The sequence below is a fragment of the Mastigoproctus giganteus genome, chromosome 1 (assembly GCF_048544385.1).
Source record: "Mastigoproctus giganteus isolate SK-2022 chromosome 1, ASM4854438v1, whole genome shotgun sequence".
Taxonomy (NCBI): Eukaryota; Metazoa; Arthropoda; class Arachnida; order Uropygi; family Thelyphonidae; genus Mastigoproctus; species Mastigoproctus giganteus.
The window spans coordinates 242,444,814-242,464,724 of NC_143575.1; the positions used below are offsets into that span (position 1 = coordinate 242,444,814).

General features: G+C 34.0%; 1 protein-coding gene across 5 annotated transcripts in view; it reads right to left on the bottom strand.

The window, feature by feature from the left end:
• LOC150091709 (fibronectin type-III domain-containing protein 3A-like) overlaps positions 1 to 19,911 on the bottom strand; it is a 489,490-nt gene that overhangs the window by 220,060 nt on the left and 249,519 nt on the right. For all 5 annotated transcript variants that reach the window (XM_090376531.1, XM_090376557.1, XM_090376540.1 and 2 more), the window contains 3 exons: positions 16,263 to 16,357; positions 15,466 to 15,519; positions 5,808 to 5,932 (listed from right to left, as the gene is read on the bottom strand). In XM_090376531.1, the coding sequence (XP_090232657.1) occupies positions 5,808 to 5,932; positions 15,466 to 15,519; positions 16,263 to 16,357 (274 nt within the window). The remainder of the gene's footprint in view (positions 1 to 5,807; positions 5,933 to 15,465; positions 15,520 to 16,262; positions 16,358 to 19,911) is intronic.

Consider the following 19,911-nt stretch of genomic DNA (forward strand, 5'->3'; position numbering starts at 1 on the left):
GCGTGCTACTGTTACTCAACTGGCTGTCCAAATGAATCTTGGGTCCACTAGAAAGGTCTCCAACATGACAGTGCAGCAAACCCTGTTGCGCATTGGGCTCCAGAGCAGACACTTGATGACAGTACCCATGCTTACGGCCATTCATCGCAAACAACACCGTCAGTTTGCACGGCAATACCAACACTGGACCCAGGCCGAATGGCAATGGGTGGCTTTCTCCAATGAGTCATGGTTTCTGCTCCACCAAGTGGATGAACAGTGGCGTATCAAGCGTGAAACCTCCGAGAACAGACACCCGGACACGATTGTTGGCAGATGTCATTATGGTCTGGAGAATGTTTTCGTAGCATGGCTTGGGTCCGCTGATACCTCTGGAGGGTACCCTGAATGCAAATGTTACCTCCTATCGATTGTCACTGATCAGGTACACCCGGAACATGTTGACCATGTTCCCTGGGGGGCGATGGTATCTATCAGCAAGACAATGTGCCATGCCGTGTCACCAGAATTGTCCATGAGTGTTTTGAGGAGCACGACTAAGACTTCAAGCCACTCCCTTGGCCACCAAATTCCACCAGATCTTAAACCAATTGAAAATCTATGGGACCACCTCGATCGACACATCAGACAGATGGATCCTCCACCAAGGAACCTACAAGAACTCCGGGGTGCACTGCAGGCAGTCTGCATGGTCACAGATACCTCTATCAACCTTACACGGACATACTGAGTCCCTCCCATGGCAGCTGGCTGCGGTGCATGCTGCAAAAGGCACATATTCTGAATACTAGGTGGGTGGTCATAATAATGTGACTGGACCCTGTAAGGCCTTGAATGGAATGAGCAGGCTTAATGCTGATGGGATTCTTCCTCTTGCTCAGATTACAAACCTGAGGGGACATAGGTTCAAACTGAGGAAAGACAGTTGTAGAATAGATGTGCGGAAGTTTGCCTTTAGCCAGTGGGTAGTTGATTGCTGCAAGAAACTTCCATCTGTTGTTGTGGAAGTTGAGAGCTTAAATGAATTCAAGGCAGAACTAGACAAACATTTGGAATGAATGGATCAGTGAAATGGGAAGGGTTTTTTTTTTTTTTTGGCTGATGCTGTATAAACTTGCTTTCTTGCATCATGTGCCTCTACTAATGCTAATGCTACTCTCAATTTTGGTTTGCCAGTGTTTATGTCACACCAAACTGACTTAAAACTGCACTTTTCACCCATATCAACTGGCTGCACTTCCTTAGATTTTATGTGTTTCTTAACTAATAGCATAACCCCTCCTCCCTTCCTATCCTGTCTATCCTTTCTGTACACATTGTACTTCCCAAATTCCAATTCTACATCATTCCTTATATCAGAGATGTGACACCACATCTTTGATATTCCAACAATATCTGCCTTTGATGTTTTGACCAACACCTCAAATTCATCAAATTTATTACCAAACTCCTAGCATTGGTGTACACACACCTGTTCCTATTCTTAGCTACCCTAACACAGCCCATGTATTTACTTGTTCTGCAATGACTCCCAGCAGCCTTTGAAATCCCCTGCACCTTGTTTTCCAGGCTGCTGTTCATTCCAGTAGAATGCAGTGCAGGAATCACTTTCACCTCTGCTAGCGGCTACCGTTAATCTATTAGTAGGTGGTTCCCTCCCCCAAGCTAGCAGTTTTCCGACCCACCTAAAACTGCCTTAATAGTATCAGCAAATATTCATGCACCCTTTCTATTTTAGTGTATCCCATTCATGCAGAAGCAGTCTCTCCTGTTAACAAGCACAGACCAGACTGAAAAAAATTCTACCCCATGAGCCTTGCACAATCTCTCCAGGGCCAAACTGATTGACAAGGTTCGCATCATATACTCCCTCCTATCATGTCTGGGCAGAATTGCAAACACTTTCAAACTCACAGCTTTTTTTCGACATTGACCTGTATTTGTTAAGTAATTCTGCTGTTCTCCTACTCTTAATATCATTAGTGCCAATGGGTACAATGTGTACATGTACTTGCCTCTGTTTAGATTATTAATTATATTCCAAGTTACCAATGTTTGATTACCTGGATATTTTAAGTAAAAAAAAACATATGTCATAAATAAATATTCTTTTAGCAGCATGGTGCACATATGTATTAAGAAATGGAAACTGGTGAAATGTGCATTTCAGCCTTTACAGTCACTGAAGAAATGGTACAGGAGGTACCCTTTTTTTTTTTTTTTTTTTGTTAGTTGTTGGCGCATCAGCTTCTATGGCCATAATGCACCTCCCAAGGTTTTTGAATTTTACTGTGATCTAAGCCCAAGGCGGAATTCGAACTCGCGACCTTTGGGTTGCCAGGCAGGTACTTCACCCGCCTGGCTAACCCGGTCGGCACAGGAAGTACCACGAAACATCTGAGATTAATTTGTAATTCTTCAAGAAATTAAACGCAGATTTACACTCCATGCAGGTTGAAGTGCTCGTTATTTCACCAATTTCCATGTCATGTCTAGACTGAGTTGCTCTTTTAAAATGTTACAGCTAGCAACAGGGAATTTTTAACATTAAGGAGGAGGGTTAAAATTTTAGCAACTAGTTTCTTGTTGTGAGAAGTACCTGAAATTATTGTTATGTAAGGGTAATATTGAGTAAATGCAAAATAAATTTGAAGTTCGGTCAAAATATGGTTTCTTTTTAAAAATGTTTGGAATGGTCTGAGGCTCTCCTATATGTTTATTACACATAATAAAGGTCTGAAAATATGTTCAAATCTTATGTACATGTACACTATACATAGTCACTGATCATTTTAAAACGAATAAAGGTAAGCCATTTTAATATTTCTCTTAAGTGGATGATAAAGAAAGAAAAATTTACTCTGCAAAAAATTTACTCTGCAACTCAAGTCTGGTAAATCCCTTTTAACAGTTCATACAGCAGTAAGGAGCAGACACTGTAAATCTGAAGTATTCTCAAATAAGTGATATTTGGCTTATGTTTCCATTAGCGATAGAAATGGTTTTATTTGTTCTTGATTTGAATGTTTTTTTTTTTTTTTTTTTATATACATATATTAGTTGTTATCTTCTTCTGCAAAATAAATATTCTTCTATTCTAAATAAAAATTTTATAGTTAAAATTTGAAGAAATTAATACATTTTAATAATCTTTTTGTTGTTTGTTACATTATTATTCAGTCACTTAGATAATGATCACAGTATAATTGACCATTTGAACTTGTCAGGAAATCTCAGTGGGAAAATTTATATCTTTAAACATATTGATGGAGCATTTATAGTCTAGTATTCTACACCTCCATAGAAATGTGTCAATAACAGAGCTGACAGTGGCATCCAGTAGTACCCTGTATCTTCAAGAAAGATTGAACATTATCATGGCCCTGTTCAAACACAAATTTAATGCAGTCCAAATATCCTCAACAGAAACTGAGGCTCTCTCCTTCAATGTAGTGTTCCTGTCCAAGAGTTGTCTAGAGCACTCAATGGCTTGTTGGAGGAAGGAAACAGAAGTAAACAAGGAGACCACAACTTTGATTTCAGAAATATCAAAGTCTCTAATAATCTGGAGAAAATGGGCACTACTAATGGTGCCATAACAAGTTTAGCCTATTAGCAATGAATCTGGAGAGTTCATGTGTCAGAATGCTACAGCCCATAGCAATGGGATGCAAAGGAACACCCAGGATCTTAGGTAATCCATAAAAATTGGGAAACTGGCAGTCTGACTCATGAAATCTCCAACAGAGTGCTTTATGTAAAACGTGTTTTGAAAAAACAAGGAATATAAAAGCTTATTAACTTTCACATTTGTAATATTTTAATAGAGGGATCTTGGAGAAGAGATGGGACCTTCCAAATATAATCAGACTTGATCAAAACAACAGTGTGGCAGTTCTTGTTTGCAGGGAAGATGATAAAGAAGTCATAATCTTGTCATGTACTTCTAATGTTTGAAAGTTAGCTATAATACAATGTTAAGAAATTAAGTAAATTAAATATTCCTGAAGCCCAGCAGAGATTAAGCTATGAAAGTGTTACATAAGTCTTCAAACATCATGTCAAGAATGGGCAACTCTTTACAAAATTAAGTTTGTTCTGGTGTAAGAATTAAGACCATTGTATTATCAATGCAGTTTAAATACTGCCGCTGCAAAAGCCAAAAAAAGGACAAGATAGTCCAGAAAATAACTTATAATTTCTTTCTTTTAGTACTAGCTTTTATTTGGTAAATTTAGTGCAAACTGCCCTTACAAATCGCAGTTATGGCCGGGCATACAGCACTTTTAAGCGATGATTTAGGACATAATTTTAAGACAAGAAAGAGATTTGAAAATACCCAGTGTAAGTACAGCTGAAAAAATGTATGCTCATTGAATCTATGGTTAATCATAGATTACTTAATTTAGGCATTACTTAATAAGAAGGTCAACTGATATCACATCTTCAGCATATGTTCTGTTGCTCCCTGGAAAGATTTTAAGATCAATCGCAGCCTCCCCCAACCACATAAATCTGTCCATATAAGTGAAAGCAACTTTTGCATATTACTCTAGGCAAAGAGACCAAATTTTCAACCTCTATTCTGTTGATCCACGGGAAAATTTCAGATTCAGTTATGATTTCAGAGCCCTCATTCCCAGCCCCTCCTACAAAAATCAGCACAAATCAAAGTGTGTTTTTGCATTAATTGACAAGAAAAATGCAGACCAATAATAAATTTTCTACATATATTCTGTTGGCCCCTGGGATGGTTCTAAGTTCAATTCCAATTTCATCGCATCCCCCCCCCCAGAGAAGTATTACTATAAATTTGGAACAGGAGCTTTGATCCATTTCAAAATTCAATGCTTACTTAGAATAGTTTAGAAATCTTTGTAACAAATTTCCTTGGTGATGATTTTACTTGTTATAAATTATGAATTATTACTGTTTGCTAATGTGCACGAAATGTTATTACACACTGCATACATTAACTAACTTGATTTCTTATTCTCCAAAAAATGTGAAAGTATTTTTTCTCAGAAACATACCAATTGATATTCTGACAATGCTTGTTGTGACTATATTTATTATCATTTATTCATATTAAAATAAATTGAACTGCTATTTACATTTTAACCACTGGTGCTATTTTTCAGTTAATATAAACATTTACAAATATAAATAAATATTCTTAGAGTTTAATATTCACTAAAATGTGCTTCTCTGAAACTGCACAACAACTAGGCATACCTCTCTAAAATGCAGAAAATTTTAAAGATTTGGCACCACTGAATCCCTGAGGGTGCCAGATTTTAAAGAGTTTGCTTTTATATACATTATTAGTTAATTAATTGGTATATTCAATGACTTCAAGAAATAAAAATCTGATGTTCTGAAATGTAAGGCACTGCATATGTTAACTTTTTTCTTTCTATTGTTTTTTTTTTTTTTACTGACTGGTGCAGCAAAAGCCTAACTTCCTTGCACTTTTTGGCTTTTACTAAAATAATAATAATAACCTTATGAAACAGTAATAACGACAGAGCAAAGAAATAAATAGATGACAAATTTAGTAGGATAAAAATGGTCACTATTCATGAATAGTAATGTAGAATTAACTGTGTGCACAATATGAATTATAAGAACCAACATAATTGATCATAACTTCCAACACCTACAAATTGTCTTGGAAATATTTATGTATACGAAATGCCTAAATTTGTACTGTGTTATCATTTATGCCTAATCACAATTTTAGATAAGAAATAAAACAAAGATCAATGTCATTCAACTATATTATACCATTAAATATATGTTAATACCTTTTGCCATTATCATTAACTGCAGCTAAACGAAACTTATAGCATGTGGAGGCATTTAGTTTAGTGACTTTAAACAGTCTCTGCAACCCATTGAATATTTCTATAAAATGTTCTTCTCCTAAACCCTGAAAGAAACAGATAAATATTTTTGTGACATACTTAGTAATTTTAATATGCATACTACATTAAATTTACTAATTTATAAGAAGCGTAATGCTAAACCCTGCAACAGGCAATTTTTTTTTGTGACATACTGGCCAGCTTACTATTTTATGTGCATTTTAATAATAAATACTCATAAGGTGAATCCCAAAACACAAAATAAAAATGACCACACATTAATTAGTGAATAATACAGTAAAATATAAATATAGTAGTACAATACTATGTGTGTGGCTTCCAAAATTCATATGTATGAACATTATATAATTTGATAAAATATACAAAGCACATCCATAGAAAAAATAATGAACTGATATTAAATGCAGGCTGATATAATGGACTACCAAGGTTCCTGAAAAATTATTATAGAGAAAAATTCCACAAAAGCACACATGAATAAAGAACCCAATTTGATGTTTCTATAGATATTCCTGTTTTTTTTTTTTTTTTTTTTTTCACAAGTGCAATAGAGGATGGACAAAAGAGAACAAGAACACCAATACAGAGATAAAAACGGACAGATAAACTGTTAAAAAAAATTTAAAAGGAGTGATGAGGCAAATGTGAACAAGCAGTTGGATGTGCTGCATGTATGTACTGGCTGGCTACAATATCATTATCAGCCACACTGGATGAGCTAATTGGTTTCATTGGTAATGTGTTACTAACAAAAAAATAATAATAAAAGATTAAAGTAATGTAATGAGACTCGATTTCACCATGTGATGAAAGAAAAGTTTTTAAAATTAATTAATAAAGGAAGATAAAAACTGAAAAACAGACTTGCACAATAATAAATAAGATAAAAATCCAAATTCTGAAAACTATTAAGAAGGATTTTTAACCTAAAAGAGTTCACACACACTGAAAAATGTCCTGAGTAAATGAAAGCAAAAAGAAAGCCATAGTAAATGTTCTGTTCCCTGTTGTATTGATTGCAGAAATCGGAAAAGGATATTCTAAATTGTGATGCAGATCATGTTAGGGAGTTTCATCTTGAATTAGAGGCCAATTTATCTACCAGGGATCTATTTTTTTTTTTTAAATCAACTGTCCTGTGAGTGTGAACAAATGTACATTAGACAAAACCATTAAACTGTCACAGGGAACTCGGATGTATGCAATCAGAATATTTAATTTTTTAATCATCTTACAATGATCAATGATAGACTACAATTTTACTATAGCGACTGCAGTGATCTCATGAATTAATGAAGTTAATCTATAAATTTGATGTACTATCATGAAAGAAAACAAACTAAAGAAATATTAGTCATAATAAGGAAGAAAAATACATTTATAAAGCTATTTTATATCACAAAACTATTCAGCACAATTAGTAAATGCCTAAATCTTAATCTTAACAGATTAAGATTTTTGTGTACAAAGAATACATCCAATCAATTAACAGTTATCAATATACCATATAGCCAATCAATAAAAGCAGTGCTCAGCTTCTAGGTAGTACCCAAAATGATTAATGCAAAGTATGCTCAAATGGTAAAATGAGCAACTGACTTTTGTGGAAGGTTATTATGTAGTCCTCATGTAAGGTATATGCAGAATCATCTGGACAGGAATGGAATTAAGGAAATCACAATAGGGCTTGTTGAAGAAGATATCATGAAAGCCACTGGCAAATTTTTTTGTGACATGCAAACTCTAGGCACCCAATGGTATATACAAAGATTTTCTGCAGCATGCCAATGGTATATTACTTATTTGAACTGCTTATTTCTGTGTTCATAGATCTAAGTGGCACACATAAAAATGTTTATAGCTGTAAGGTAAAATGACACTCACGAGGAAAAAAAACCTGCTGATCTCTACTAAAGAACTTGTTGTTAAAGAACTATATGCAAAAATCATGATATCACCTAGATCGATTTTGGAAAACCTGCTGATACAGTGCCATGTTGTATAAATTACAGTAATGGAAAATGTGGCAAGGTACTAATAGGTATGTAGAGAGGGTAAAAGTGGTAGAAGACAAAAATGGCCATCGCTCTTCACAGACTATCATTATGAGTGGGATCTCTCATTATTCAGTATGGGCTCCTTAATGTGTTTTTTGTTTATGAGTAATATTATTGTAGGTAAACTGAACCTTTAACAGGCAAAAAAAATTTCTAATAAACTGATGTGACAGGTAAAGATTAAAGAAGTGTACCAATTATTAAAAGGAATGGCCAAAAAAAAAAAAAAAAAATGGTTTTAAAGTAAAATAAATTTTACTCATTGTTTTGATCATTCCTTCTAATAGATTTTTCCCCCCACTAAAAAAAAAAATAAAATTGGGGTCTCTTAGGCTACATACTAGGTTATAGGGTTAAATTTAATCCTATAACCTAGTATGAAATCTAAATTCAGTAATGATGTACAAGGTGTAGCAATAAAGTTCCTGGACTGGTACTGTTGTCATCAACATGATGAGTTATGTTGTAGTTCAAACTTCTTCCAACAGATGGTGGTATAGAGATTGAACAGTAGGCTAACAGGTGGCATGTAACAACCAGTTTTGTTAGTAGAATCAACATTCCATGTCAGTATTTTTCAATAGAGCAACGAATGAATACAAGTTTTTCTGTAAACTGAGAAAATCTGCAACAGAAACATATGAAATGTTTTTAACATTTCATATGTTTCTGTTGCAGGTTAACTTATTTATGGTGATCAAACATTGAGTTGTACCAGTAAGTTTGAATAGTAAAAGTAGTTTAAAGACAGATGTGAGGATGTTCAGGATGACCCAAGAAGTTGGCATCCATCAACCTCTCAAAATGAGGACAGAGTTGCAAAAGTTTTTGGAAATTGTGGCAAGAGATTGTCATTAGACCCGCAACAGTGATGGCTGATGAACAGCCTCCTTATTCCTTGCTTGAATAAGGAAACGATTCCTGAAGAATTAGTATATTCAATTACTTCAAGAAATAAAAATCTGATGTCCTGAAATGTAAGGCACTCCATATGTTAACTTTGTTTGTTTTTTTTTTTTTCTGACTGGTGCAGCAAAAGCCTAACTTCCTTGCACTTTTTTGGCTTTTACTAAAATAATTATAACCTTATGAAATAGTAATAACGACAGAGCAAAGAAATAAATAGAAATTAAATAGTGAAAAGAAAGGTCCGTGCAAAATTTGTGCTGCCCGCTCATGGATAAGCAGAAGCAACAAAGAGTGTTATCATGTGAAGATTTCATCCAAACTTGTCAAGACAATCTAATTTCCTTGACTGTATTGTCACTGAAGGTAAGTTTTTGTTTGTTGGGTGTTTCAGCACATATGCATAAAGCACCTATTGTCATCATCACATCTGTCCACCCATCCATCCAAATAAAATAACGACTGCCATGGATGGATTTTCATGAATTTTATATTTTGCTCATTTAGAAAAACTGTTCAAGCCATCCCAAATTTCATTAAAACTGGATTAACAGAAATCTGGAAATTATTATTATTATTATTATTATTTATTTATTTCATACACATCACATGGGCATGTAACTTGCCTCCCAGTGACAGATTTTCATGAAATGTTATATTTCATTCTTTTACGAACAATTTGTTGAGCCAAATTTCATTAAAATTAAACCAATAGAAATCTGGCAATTAGTCAGGCTCCTGTAGTTGATGGCATATACCCTATAATCTTAAGGAAGGCAGCAAGTGAGTGCATTGAACCAACAAGACTAATTATGCAAGCATCACTGGACTCGGAAGTGATTGCGTTGGATTAGAAAAGTGCCAATGTGTCTCCAATACCTAAGGGCAGTTCTAAGAGTGAAGTGGGAAATTACCAGCCAGTTAGTCTAACTTCAGTAGTAGGGAAAATCATGGAGACAATGATCAAAGTTGGAATTCAGGATCATTTATATAGAAATGGAACTCTGAAGGATACTCAGCATGGTTTTGTAAAGGGAACATCATGTTTAACTAATCTGGTTAACTATTTTGACAGGGTCACTGAAGAGCTGGACTTTGGGAATAATTTCGACATTGTTTATTTGGATTTCAGCAAAGCATTTGACTCAGTGCCACATGAACAGTTACTTTATAAGTTGGAACAGGTTGGAATCACAGGGAAAATCCTTAGATGGACAGCTGGATGGCTTCAGGGCAGGAGGCAGACGGTTGTGATAAATGGTTATTCCTCAGATTGGGCTGATATAAGAAGTGGGGTTCCCCAAGGATCAGTATTAGGACCACTGTTGTTTTTGATTTTCATAAATGACATTGATGAAGGAATAGAGGGCATGATATCTAAATTTGCAGATGATGTAAAGATTGGTAGAGTAGTTAATGATCGCTGCCAAGCAGAGCTTCTTCAGAATGACCTAGATAGACTTCACGGATGGTCAGAAAAATGGCAGCTATGCTTTAATCCAGCAAAAGTGTAAGGTATTGTATCTGGGGAACAGTAACCCCAAAATAACTTATACACCCGGCAGAGTTGAACTAAAGCCAGTAGTGGAGGAAAGGGACTTGGGTGCAGTGTTGCCAACTCTTAATAATATTTCCCGCTAGCCGCATACTCAAAATCCGCTATTTTTAGCACTTGACCCGCCAAATTTTTTAAATTTTCATTTGTTTGTACTTTGTAGTGAATAAAAACAAACAAACAAATAGTATATATAAATAGTTATTTATTTTTCTGTTTTTAATATAAAATCAATATCTAAAAATCTAAATTAATTTCGAAATTCAATACCTCCTCATCATATGCTTCATGTGTACCTATTTTGCGAAGCACTTCTTCAAGTAAAACATAATTTTTACAACACTTTTCAACTCTTTTGAGCCCGTATCGTACTGATAAGATTGCATTAACCGTGCCAACACTCATTCTGTTGCGTGTTTTGTTTTTTACTAGATTTAAGTTGCTGAATATTCTTTCCACATCTGCATTGGATAATGGCAAAATTAAAATACCCAATGCAAATCGCTAATTTCTTTAAATGGATTTTTACCGCTTGCATCTCGATATTTCGAAACTTCTGACCTCTTCATTGTATTGTTGATGTTTTCCCATTTAACGAGAGTAATGTTTATATACTGTTGCTCAATTTTTTCAATTTCTACTTCAGACAATTTTAAATTTTGTAATAAATTTATCAGTGGTTCTTTTTGTTGCTTTAATATATTGTTAACTGAGATTAATGACATTTTTTCTAATTCTTTTATGTTGTCCGGAAGGCGTTGTTTTAATTATTGATACAAATCAATCAAGAAATTACGGCATCTCTCTCTCTTATTGAAATTTCATCTGTTGTTGTGATAAGTTTATTTATTATTAATTCATTTATTTTTCTTTCAAATTGGTAACCTAAATATGGCTTAGGGTCTAAATAATTATTAATGTCCTCTTCTATCCTTTCAGTAACCCCGGGGGCTCACATCTGGTGAGTATGGGCTTGGCAAACCCAGGGTCCTGAGCTGGATATCATCATTCTTCTCTTTCTTGGTGATGTCTTTCCACTTCTCTCTCTCTCTCTCTCTCTCTCTCTCTCTCACACACACAGGGGGTAACTCGGGAATTTTTTTTTTTTTTTGGCTGGTGCAGCATAAGCCTCAGGCTTCCTTGTACCATATGGCTAATAATAATATGTGTATTTGGTAAAAACATTTTATTGGCAATCATCGACAATAGCGTGTTTAAATCATGTAGTAATAATGTAGGATCGGCAGTATTTGATTCAAAAGATTTGTTTACTCTTTGTACTTTAGATAAGATAGGTTTTAAAATAAAATATATGCTAAATTACTTTCATCTTTGAACATTGAATAAAGAAGTTCTGCAGTATAACATTTGTCAGTCAAACGAGTTATTTCGAAATGGGCTTTTAATTCAATATACTGTTCTAAAATTCTTGTTATAGCAACTTCAATGGATAACCACCTTGTTTGACACGAATGAACTATCTTTTTCGTATCTGCACAATCGTTTATGGCACTGTATAAATATTTGAATTGATTTTGTCGGCTGGTGGATTTACTAAACGCACGATTTTGCATTGCACGAGGGTTCTAGGAATACAACTATCGTGCTATACGAGGACTGACTATACTAAGATATTATTACACTGTGGTTATTAGAAATAATTATTACTTATTACTTATTGCTCTGTGTTTATTAGAAACGTTGAAAGAGATGTCGGTAATTCGGATCGCATTTCTTGGAAGCCAAACAAATACGACGAAGAAAAATTATCCAATGCCATTCCTTCCCTGTTTCAAAAAAAGCGTCATTAGAATTTTTTCCACATTTTTAGATTTGATTCAACAATTTAAAGCTATGACCCAATGATCAGGTCGTTTGACCGCGAGCGTAACTACGTAAAATTGTTGGGGTTCTCCTCAGGGAAATCCAGAATAATATAAAACCGATTCTTCGCTTTATAAAAAAAAACTATGAAATATGATATCCCTACTATTTCAATTATGAATTATTTTTATTGTTAATTAAAAAATAATTGAACAATTAATTTAATATTTCTTAATATAAATGTTACATTGCCAAAATACATAAAATGCTAAATATTTATACTCTTCCCGCTAAAAAATCCGCAATCCGCTATTTCATATTTTTATCCGCTAAACCTGAAGCAATTCCGCTAAATCTAGCGGGAAAACCGCTAAAATGGCAACACTGCTTGGGTGTTATGATACGGTCAGACTTTTAAGTTCTCTGAGCATTGTAGACTGGTTGCATGGAAGGCCCATGGCGTCCTATCGATGATGTATTGAATAATTGCTAGTAGAGATAAGGACATCATAATCCCATTATATAAGGCTATTGTTAGACCACACCTGGAATACTGTGTTCAGGTAAGGAAACTGCACCTAAAGAAAGACATTGTGCTTCTTGAGAGGGTCCAGAGACAGGTAACTCGCCTGGTGAGATCGGTAAAAGGGTATCCATAAGAGGAAAGACTTTGAATATGTAGGAGAGGTTGGAAACTAGGCACCTTAGAGGAGCCTTGACTGAGGTGTTTAAGGCTCTGAGAGGCATAAGCAAAATGAATGAGGACAAAATTATAAATGATTCTAGAACAAGGGGCCATAATTTAAAGTTATGGGGGAGATGTTTAGATTGGATTGCAAGAAGTTTTATTTTAGCCAGCGAGTTATAAATTACTGGAATAAATTACCTTCATGGGTGGTAGAGGCTGACAGTTTGGAGAAATTCAAAGGTCAGCTGGATAGTTACCTACAGGAGGATGGAAACGCATAGGTTGCCTATTTCCTTTTCTCTTATTATTTTATTTAAATTTTTTATTATTATTATTTTACTTTTTTTTGTGGCCGTGGGCCTCCAAGTGGTTTAGAATATAATTTGGATCCAATTCAGATGAATCCATTTTAATGGATTTATCTGTATCCATTACAAATGGATTTATCTGAATTGGATTTGGGTTATATTCTGGATTGTTTGGGGGTTTTGCAGCTGCAGTTTCTGTCTTGTTACTCATTTCTCTTCCCTCCCTGTTATGATTGATTTTTAGGTTTATGTTGGGTTTTCACTCTGTAGTTTTGCTGTACTGCTGGCATTTTGTATTGGTTTTTATACGTAATTTCGGTAATATATTGGGTATCATGTGGAGGATGTGTATTTTACTGCCTCTAATGACTGCTTCATATTTATTTTGTTTTTATTTTCCTATTTATCTATTTTATTTTAATGTCATTACTCATATATATATATATATAAATATATAGGGCGCCTCCGTAGCCAGGAGAAGCAGTGGGTAGCACATGCTTCCTGATTAGACTGGGGTTCAAGCCTGTGACCACCAAATACGGAGGATGCGGAAGGTCAGGGAATGACCACTGCAAATCCCCAGCCCAGATAAAGGGTGAGGGTTGGCATCGGGAAGGGCATCTGGCCGTAAAAATTTCATGCCAAACAGTAAAAATGCTGACCTCATATATATAATGGGAAAAAGGCGAGGACAACAAAAAAAAAAAAAAAAAAAAAAAAAAAAGGTTATTTTTTTTTAATTATTTATTATTATTATTTTATTTATTATTATTTATTATTTTTTTTGGCTGGTGCAGCATAAGCCATAGGCTTTCTTGCACCACGTGGCCATTGCTAATAGTAATAATTTCCTTTTTTTCTCCTCTTCCTTTCCCATACATTATTATACAGATTATCCATATACTGCATATTGCAGTTGAAATACGATATTATGTTTGTTGTTTGTGCTCATTGGAGGAAGGAATGAATGAATGAATGGGCAATATGGTGGATGAGTATAAATGAAATGTTCTAGGTCCATGAATAAAAGTTGTTGCTTTTGGTTCATTTTTTGCTATCAGTTTAATAAATACATGTTATATTTCATTGTTGTTAACAGGAGGAAATAAGTAAAACTATATTACAAAAGTGCTGACAATATACTATGATTGTTTAATTTATTAAATCATAGAACTTAAAATATGTGCATTTCCCATGCTCTTAATTTTAAACTATTACAAATTGTGGAGTTAATATTAATTGGGAGTTATGTGCAATGAAGTGAAAAATACTTTTATATATGAAGGGTCTAGATGCAAAACTCACCAAGTCCATTTCTTCTGTGATGGAGGACTTGACGAATTTTGAACCTCAACTAATGGACTTGAAGAGTTTTAATCTAAACTGAAATTGTACATCAGATTTTATACTGGACTTTGATGAATTTTGCAGCTTTTTCAAGTAACAACTGATTGATTTTAACCAAAGATTCATGTTGCAATTATAAAAATATCTCAAAAACTAAATAACTCAATTACAAAAGAAATGGACTTGGCAAGTTTTGCATCTAGACCCTTCACATCATTAGTTAATCAATTAGCAATTAATTGGTATCAAAATAATTAGTTATTTACTTTCTATTTGTTATTCACATCATATATACATATATATATATATTAATCACAAAAAAGATAAAATTTGATAAATTTAAGAAATAAAGTCTACATGAACCTGAAATGTACATCAACTAACTTGTTATAGTTGTGTTGGGCAATAATGTCAAAATAAGAATATATTAATACTTTAAAGGATTTATATACATGGTTTATATTTTTAAAAAATTTCAAAATTCCATGAAAAAAATTCACTCTACAGAGTTGACTGCAATGAAAATTCCTTACAAGGGAATGTTTCGTCAGTGAAAAATTGAAACAGTCACTGATGAAACTAGCTTCTTCATTAGGTTAACTACTTTCTGTCTATATCATATTATAAACCATCAATGAATCATAATAACAAATTCATAAATCACTCTAATGGAAAGAATTTGAAGATGACTTTGAAACACTGGTGCATTTTGCAAATATGATTTTTGTTACTAACATAATTTTAATAAATTCTCTTAGTTGAGACCTCTAATGAAAAAAATATATTAAGTTTAAAGTTAACAATATATTTTCAATGAGGATTGCATTTAGGCAGCCCAAAGTAAATTAAGCCATATGCATTATTTGCATATATGAAAGAAAATATATCTTACCTTGTCATACTCTAAAATATATGACGTTACTTTTGAACCATTATCACAAGTTGCCTGAAAAGGAAAAAAAAAAAAAAAAATTTTTAAATTAAATGTTTATTTAAATTAAATTCTGCATTTTTTGAACCATAAGACGATTTTTTATTTCCTAGAAAATAAAAAATTGTTAAAATTCCCATGATTTGATTCAAAGGTATACCAAGTACATACAACGATGAAACCACCATGCTACCAAAAAAGGCATCATCACGGGATTCCCCCCAAACAGTTAATGATCACTAAGATCACTAAGGAGCAATGGGAGCATTTGCATCTTTTATTTGGAAGGGGGGAGCAATCTGGTTTTTTTTTATCCAATACAGCGATTTATGTATAGTATAGTTTTTTAATATCAGATTGCATATTTTACATATTGGTAATGGGGATGTGATAGTAGTGGCAAGGAGTTTTTAGGGGGGGTGTTACAATAAATAAAAGCATTGGTCTACATTGACATATTCTTTAGTAAGTACTTGTGAATTTTTGCTTCAGATAAATGCAATAGAATATTTTTTACCTTTAACTTTTTTTAACTTCGCCTTTAAAAACTTGAGTGCGTCTTGTGGTTCAGAAAATACAGTACTTTTAATATGAAGTACTGGCTATCAAAAAATGTAAAAATAAACATGACACAAGAAGACTAAACTTACATCTACTATCAAATAAAAGAATTTTCCTCTGCAAAATCTGACACAAAAGCAAATTTAAAAACAGCTAATTTACAGTGATAAGAAAACACACACACAAAACAAACTTACATTCCATTTAATAGCAAGACTAGTTTTGGATCTTGTTGTCAACTTTGGTGGGAAGGGAACATCTGGTTCACAACATTCAGTTTTAAAAGTGACACCTGTAATTAACGTTTCTGTATGTAATCAATCATCACTGTTATGTAATTTGTACAAACAAAAATAAAACTTACATTCCACTTAATAGCATATTAAATGAAATGTAATGATTACTGTGCAATTTATACCATTCGATTTGTAGCAAAAAAAAAAAAAAGCAACACAAAGCCTTGGGAGAAATGTAGCAATCTATCTGAGGGAATGAACCTATTACAGTATTTTATTTCTAACTACTATTACAATATAGTACTTCTTGTTCACAAGAAAGCAATCAATGTTGCATAAGACATTTTACAGATATGTTCCTAATCAATTTTAAATGAGTTGCTAATTAATGGTTTAAATTAGTTATGTCACATATCTCCCTACACATATTAACACCTAACCTAGATTTCTGATTATCCTAATTTCTGATTAAAATAGATTTCATATTATCCAGGATGGCACTGGAAAATAAATTTATTCCCAGCAAATTTTTTTTTCAAATTTTCATTTATTATAACCCACAAAGTAAAAAAAATTTCCATTCTTAAATGTAACAAAAACAATTTTTTTTTCAACATTCACACTGTATTTATAAAAGTATACTACGGCTGAAGATTTTACATAAAATTTAATACATGCATATTATTTTTTGAATAAGGAAAATAATGAAGTCTGCTTTTTCCCCCCTTGGTTTTACTTCACCTTGTCAGCAAAAATAGTGTCACTTTGGTGTTCCATACAGGCGAGTAAGAACTTTAAAACTGGTACTTTGGCACCTTTTTCATACTTATTTTTGAGCTGCAATTTTGGTTCAATATAGAAAATAAACCCTTTTTTCTGTTTTAAAATGGACAACCAAAGAAAATTTTTAAAAACTTGGAGAAGAACATTAAAATTGATTATACTGTAGTAGGTGTAAAGCAAAGGTGGATGAGGTTCCTGAGAAATTCAATGGCCCTGTCTACAGGAACACTACAAAATGTAAACAAACACCTGTAATGAATTTACCCACATTTCTTTTTCCTATCTGACTTATGATAGACTCCTGCAGACCACTGAGAGTGCTTAATCTACAACCTAGTTAATCTGCCTTGAGATAAAATCAAGTATCTATTGTATACTCAATAAAGATGGTTCATAATATGTAACTATAAAAATCCACATGGTTGCAAAAATGAAGTAACTATCAAGTTGCCAAAAAAAAAAGTTGTAGTATTTATTATTATTTTTTTTTTTTTTAAGATTACTATTTTTATAAATATTATGTGGAAGGCATTATGGATGGCAATTATATATCAGTGCACTTTAAAAGTACAAGTGAAACTGACTTAGTTGATGCCAAACAAAAGTGAAATGAGCCTTGTTAAAATAATGAAAAGTGATATTATAAAACTTCTGTTCCTTGGCTGCGCCTATTGCAGTTATTCAAGCATGTTTCTTTACGAGTACAAAGTGGGAAAAAATGGTACACAAGAAGACCATAAGATGTGCACAGCATTCAGAGAAGAAACAGTGGATAAATACACTGATTTAAAATGGCCAAAAATGATTTTAAATTTTTAAATCAGATTTTGCTCACTTGATGATGCACCTTGTAAGGCAGTTTCCAAAACTGGGGTCCGCAAAATGGACCCTCTGGAACTGGTCAAATTATTTGTTCTATGTATAGCAAACTGATGATAAATAAAGTTAATTATTATATATTTATGTAAAAATAAGAATGAAGTTGTTTTAAACATAAAACTTTGAATTTTCTTTTCAGAAAACCCAGTGTTCATAGATATATATGCATACTCATTGTATACTCAATGAGTATACTAAGAGATTGAGGTAATCTCTTACTTTTTTAATATATACTTATATATATGCGTGCGCGCGCACACAGTTCCTGCTTTATGAGTTCCCGGGTTTATGAGTTATTTTCTTCAAGTATCAACAAAATCAAAAATAAGAACATTAATTGCAATAAACAAATGCTAAACATTCATAAATAATGCATTTCAAACCATGCACATGCATTTGTTTGTTCAGGCAGAGATAAGGAGGGCAGTCAGACTCAAAGTATTTTGAAAGAATTCCATATTTTGGATGCAATCAAAATAACAAAATGAGTGTAGGACAAAATTACAAAGAAAAACATGGAGTGTGTTTGGAATAAACTCTGTCATCAGTTTATTGATAACTTTAAAGGATTTCAAGAACCAGCAGAGATTGTACAACATGAAACAAGCAGTCGTAAATGTTGCTAACCAATTGCAGCTTGAGGCTTCTACAATTGACGTCACCAATCTGCTTCAAGTACACAATGGAGAGTTGACAAATGAAGACCTCATTGAAATAGCAAAATGTGAAGAAGCTGAGGAAGAAGATTTAACAGCTAAAACTCTGGTTCGTTCCTTCACTCTCCAGGGGCTTGACGAAGCTTTTCAATATAGAAAAAGCAATTGAGATTTTCGAGTCAAGATTCAAATTTCGAGCGGACTAGAAAAGTTGCTATAGATTTAAAAAATGCTTATGCATGCCATCATGAAATTTATAAAGAAAAGGAAGACTGTCTTGGAAACAAACAACTCAAAGCATTTCCGAAGAAGAAGACTCCGTGTGTTTCCAACAAACCAACGAGTGCCGAGCCAACAATGAATGATGAACCATCAACAAGTGATGAACAATCAACGAGTGTGCATTTAGTCGATGATGATGAAGGAGAAACATTCTTTAACATTTGTATGACATAAACATTTTCTTTATTATCATAATTTGCTTGATTTTAAAGGCTATGTTTTCGCTTCTTTGAATTATAAGACATTGTTTAAGCATAAACTATTTTTGTTCACCTTTATTTAACATTACTTGGGTCCTTGAGGTTGTCACAGACATTCTCTCTCTCTCTCAGATATGCCAGACAAGCTGCACTTGCTACCTGGGAGTCTAAAACGCTCATGGAACTGATATTCGGGTGACACTCAAGTCAAGTGGACCCAATTTCGGCAAAGTCCGGATGGTCTGTGACAACCAAATCCTCTGCTTGCACCTTCACGATGGTGGGACTGTTAGTAATCCTGCGTATAACCTCCATGCACAAGTACATGGTGGGTGTCCACCCAGGTGTGAACCAACGTAAGCAGGGGTCGAGGTGTGGCACCCACACCACATGGAGGAACGCCGCCCCTCTATGTTACCAGGCAATACTAGGTGGTAGATGACTCTCATCAATCGGTGAAATACCACCACTTTGCTTTTGGAGGCTTGAAGTGGTGGAACCCATGTTTAGTCTCTAGAGCGAAGTTCCGGTCAACCCTTCCCTATCTCTTCCATCATGCAGTATGATTGATGACTTTTGAGGTTATGATGAACGTCGTGGCGAGATCCAATATTCCTTACATTTCAAGGAAACAGCTCTAAAACGGTGTTCGCAGGCCGGCCGCTAGTTAGTACACCGGACTGAACCTATTGGTAACTCTCTAGGAAGCTTCTGGATCAGCTAGTGTATAATCTTGCTACCTCTACTCTGGCAGATAGTGACTGGAGAGAGTCCGAGTAGCGTGTATGCGGGGAGCATTGTCGAGGCCAC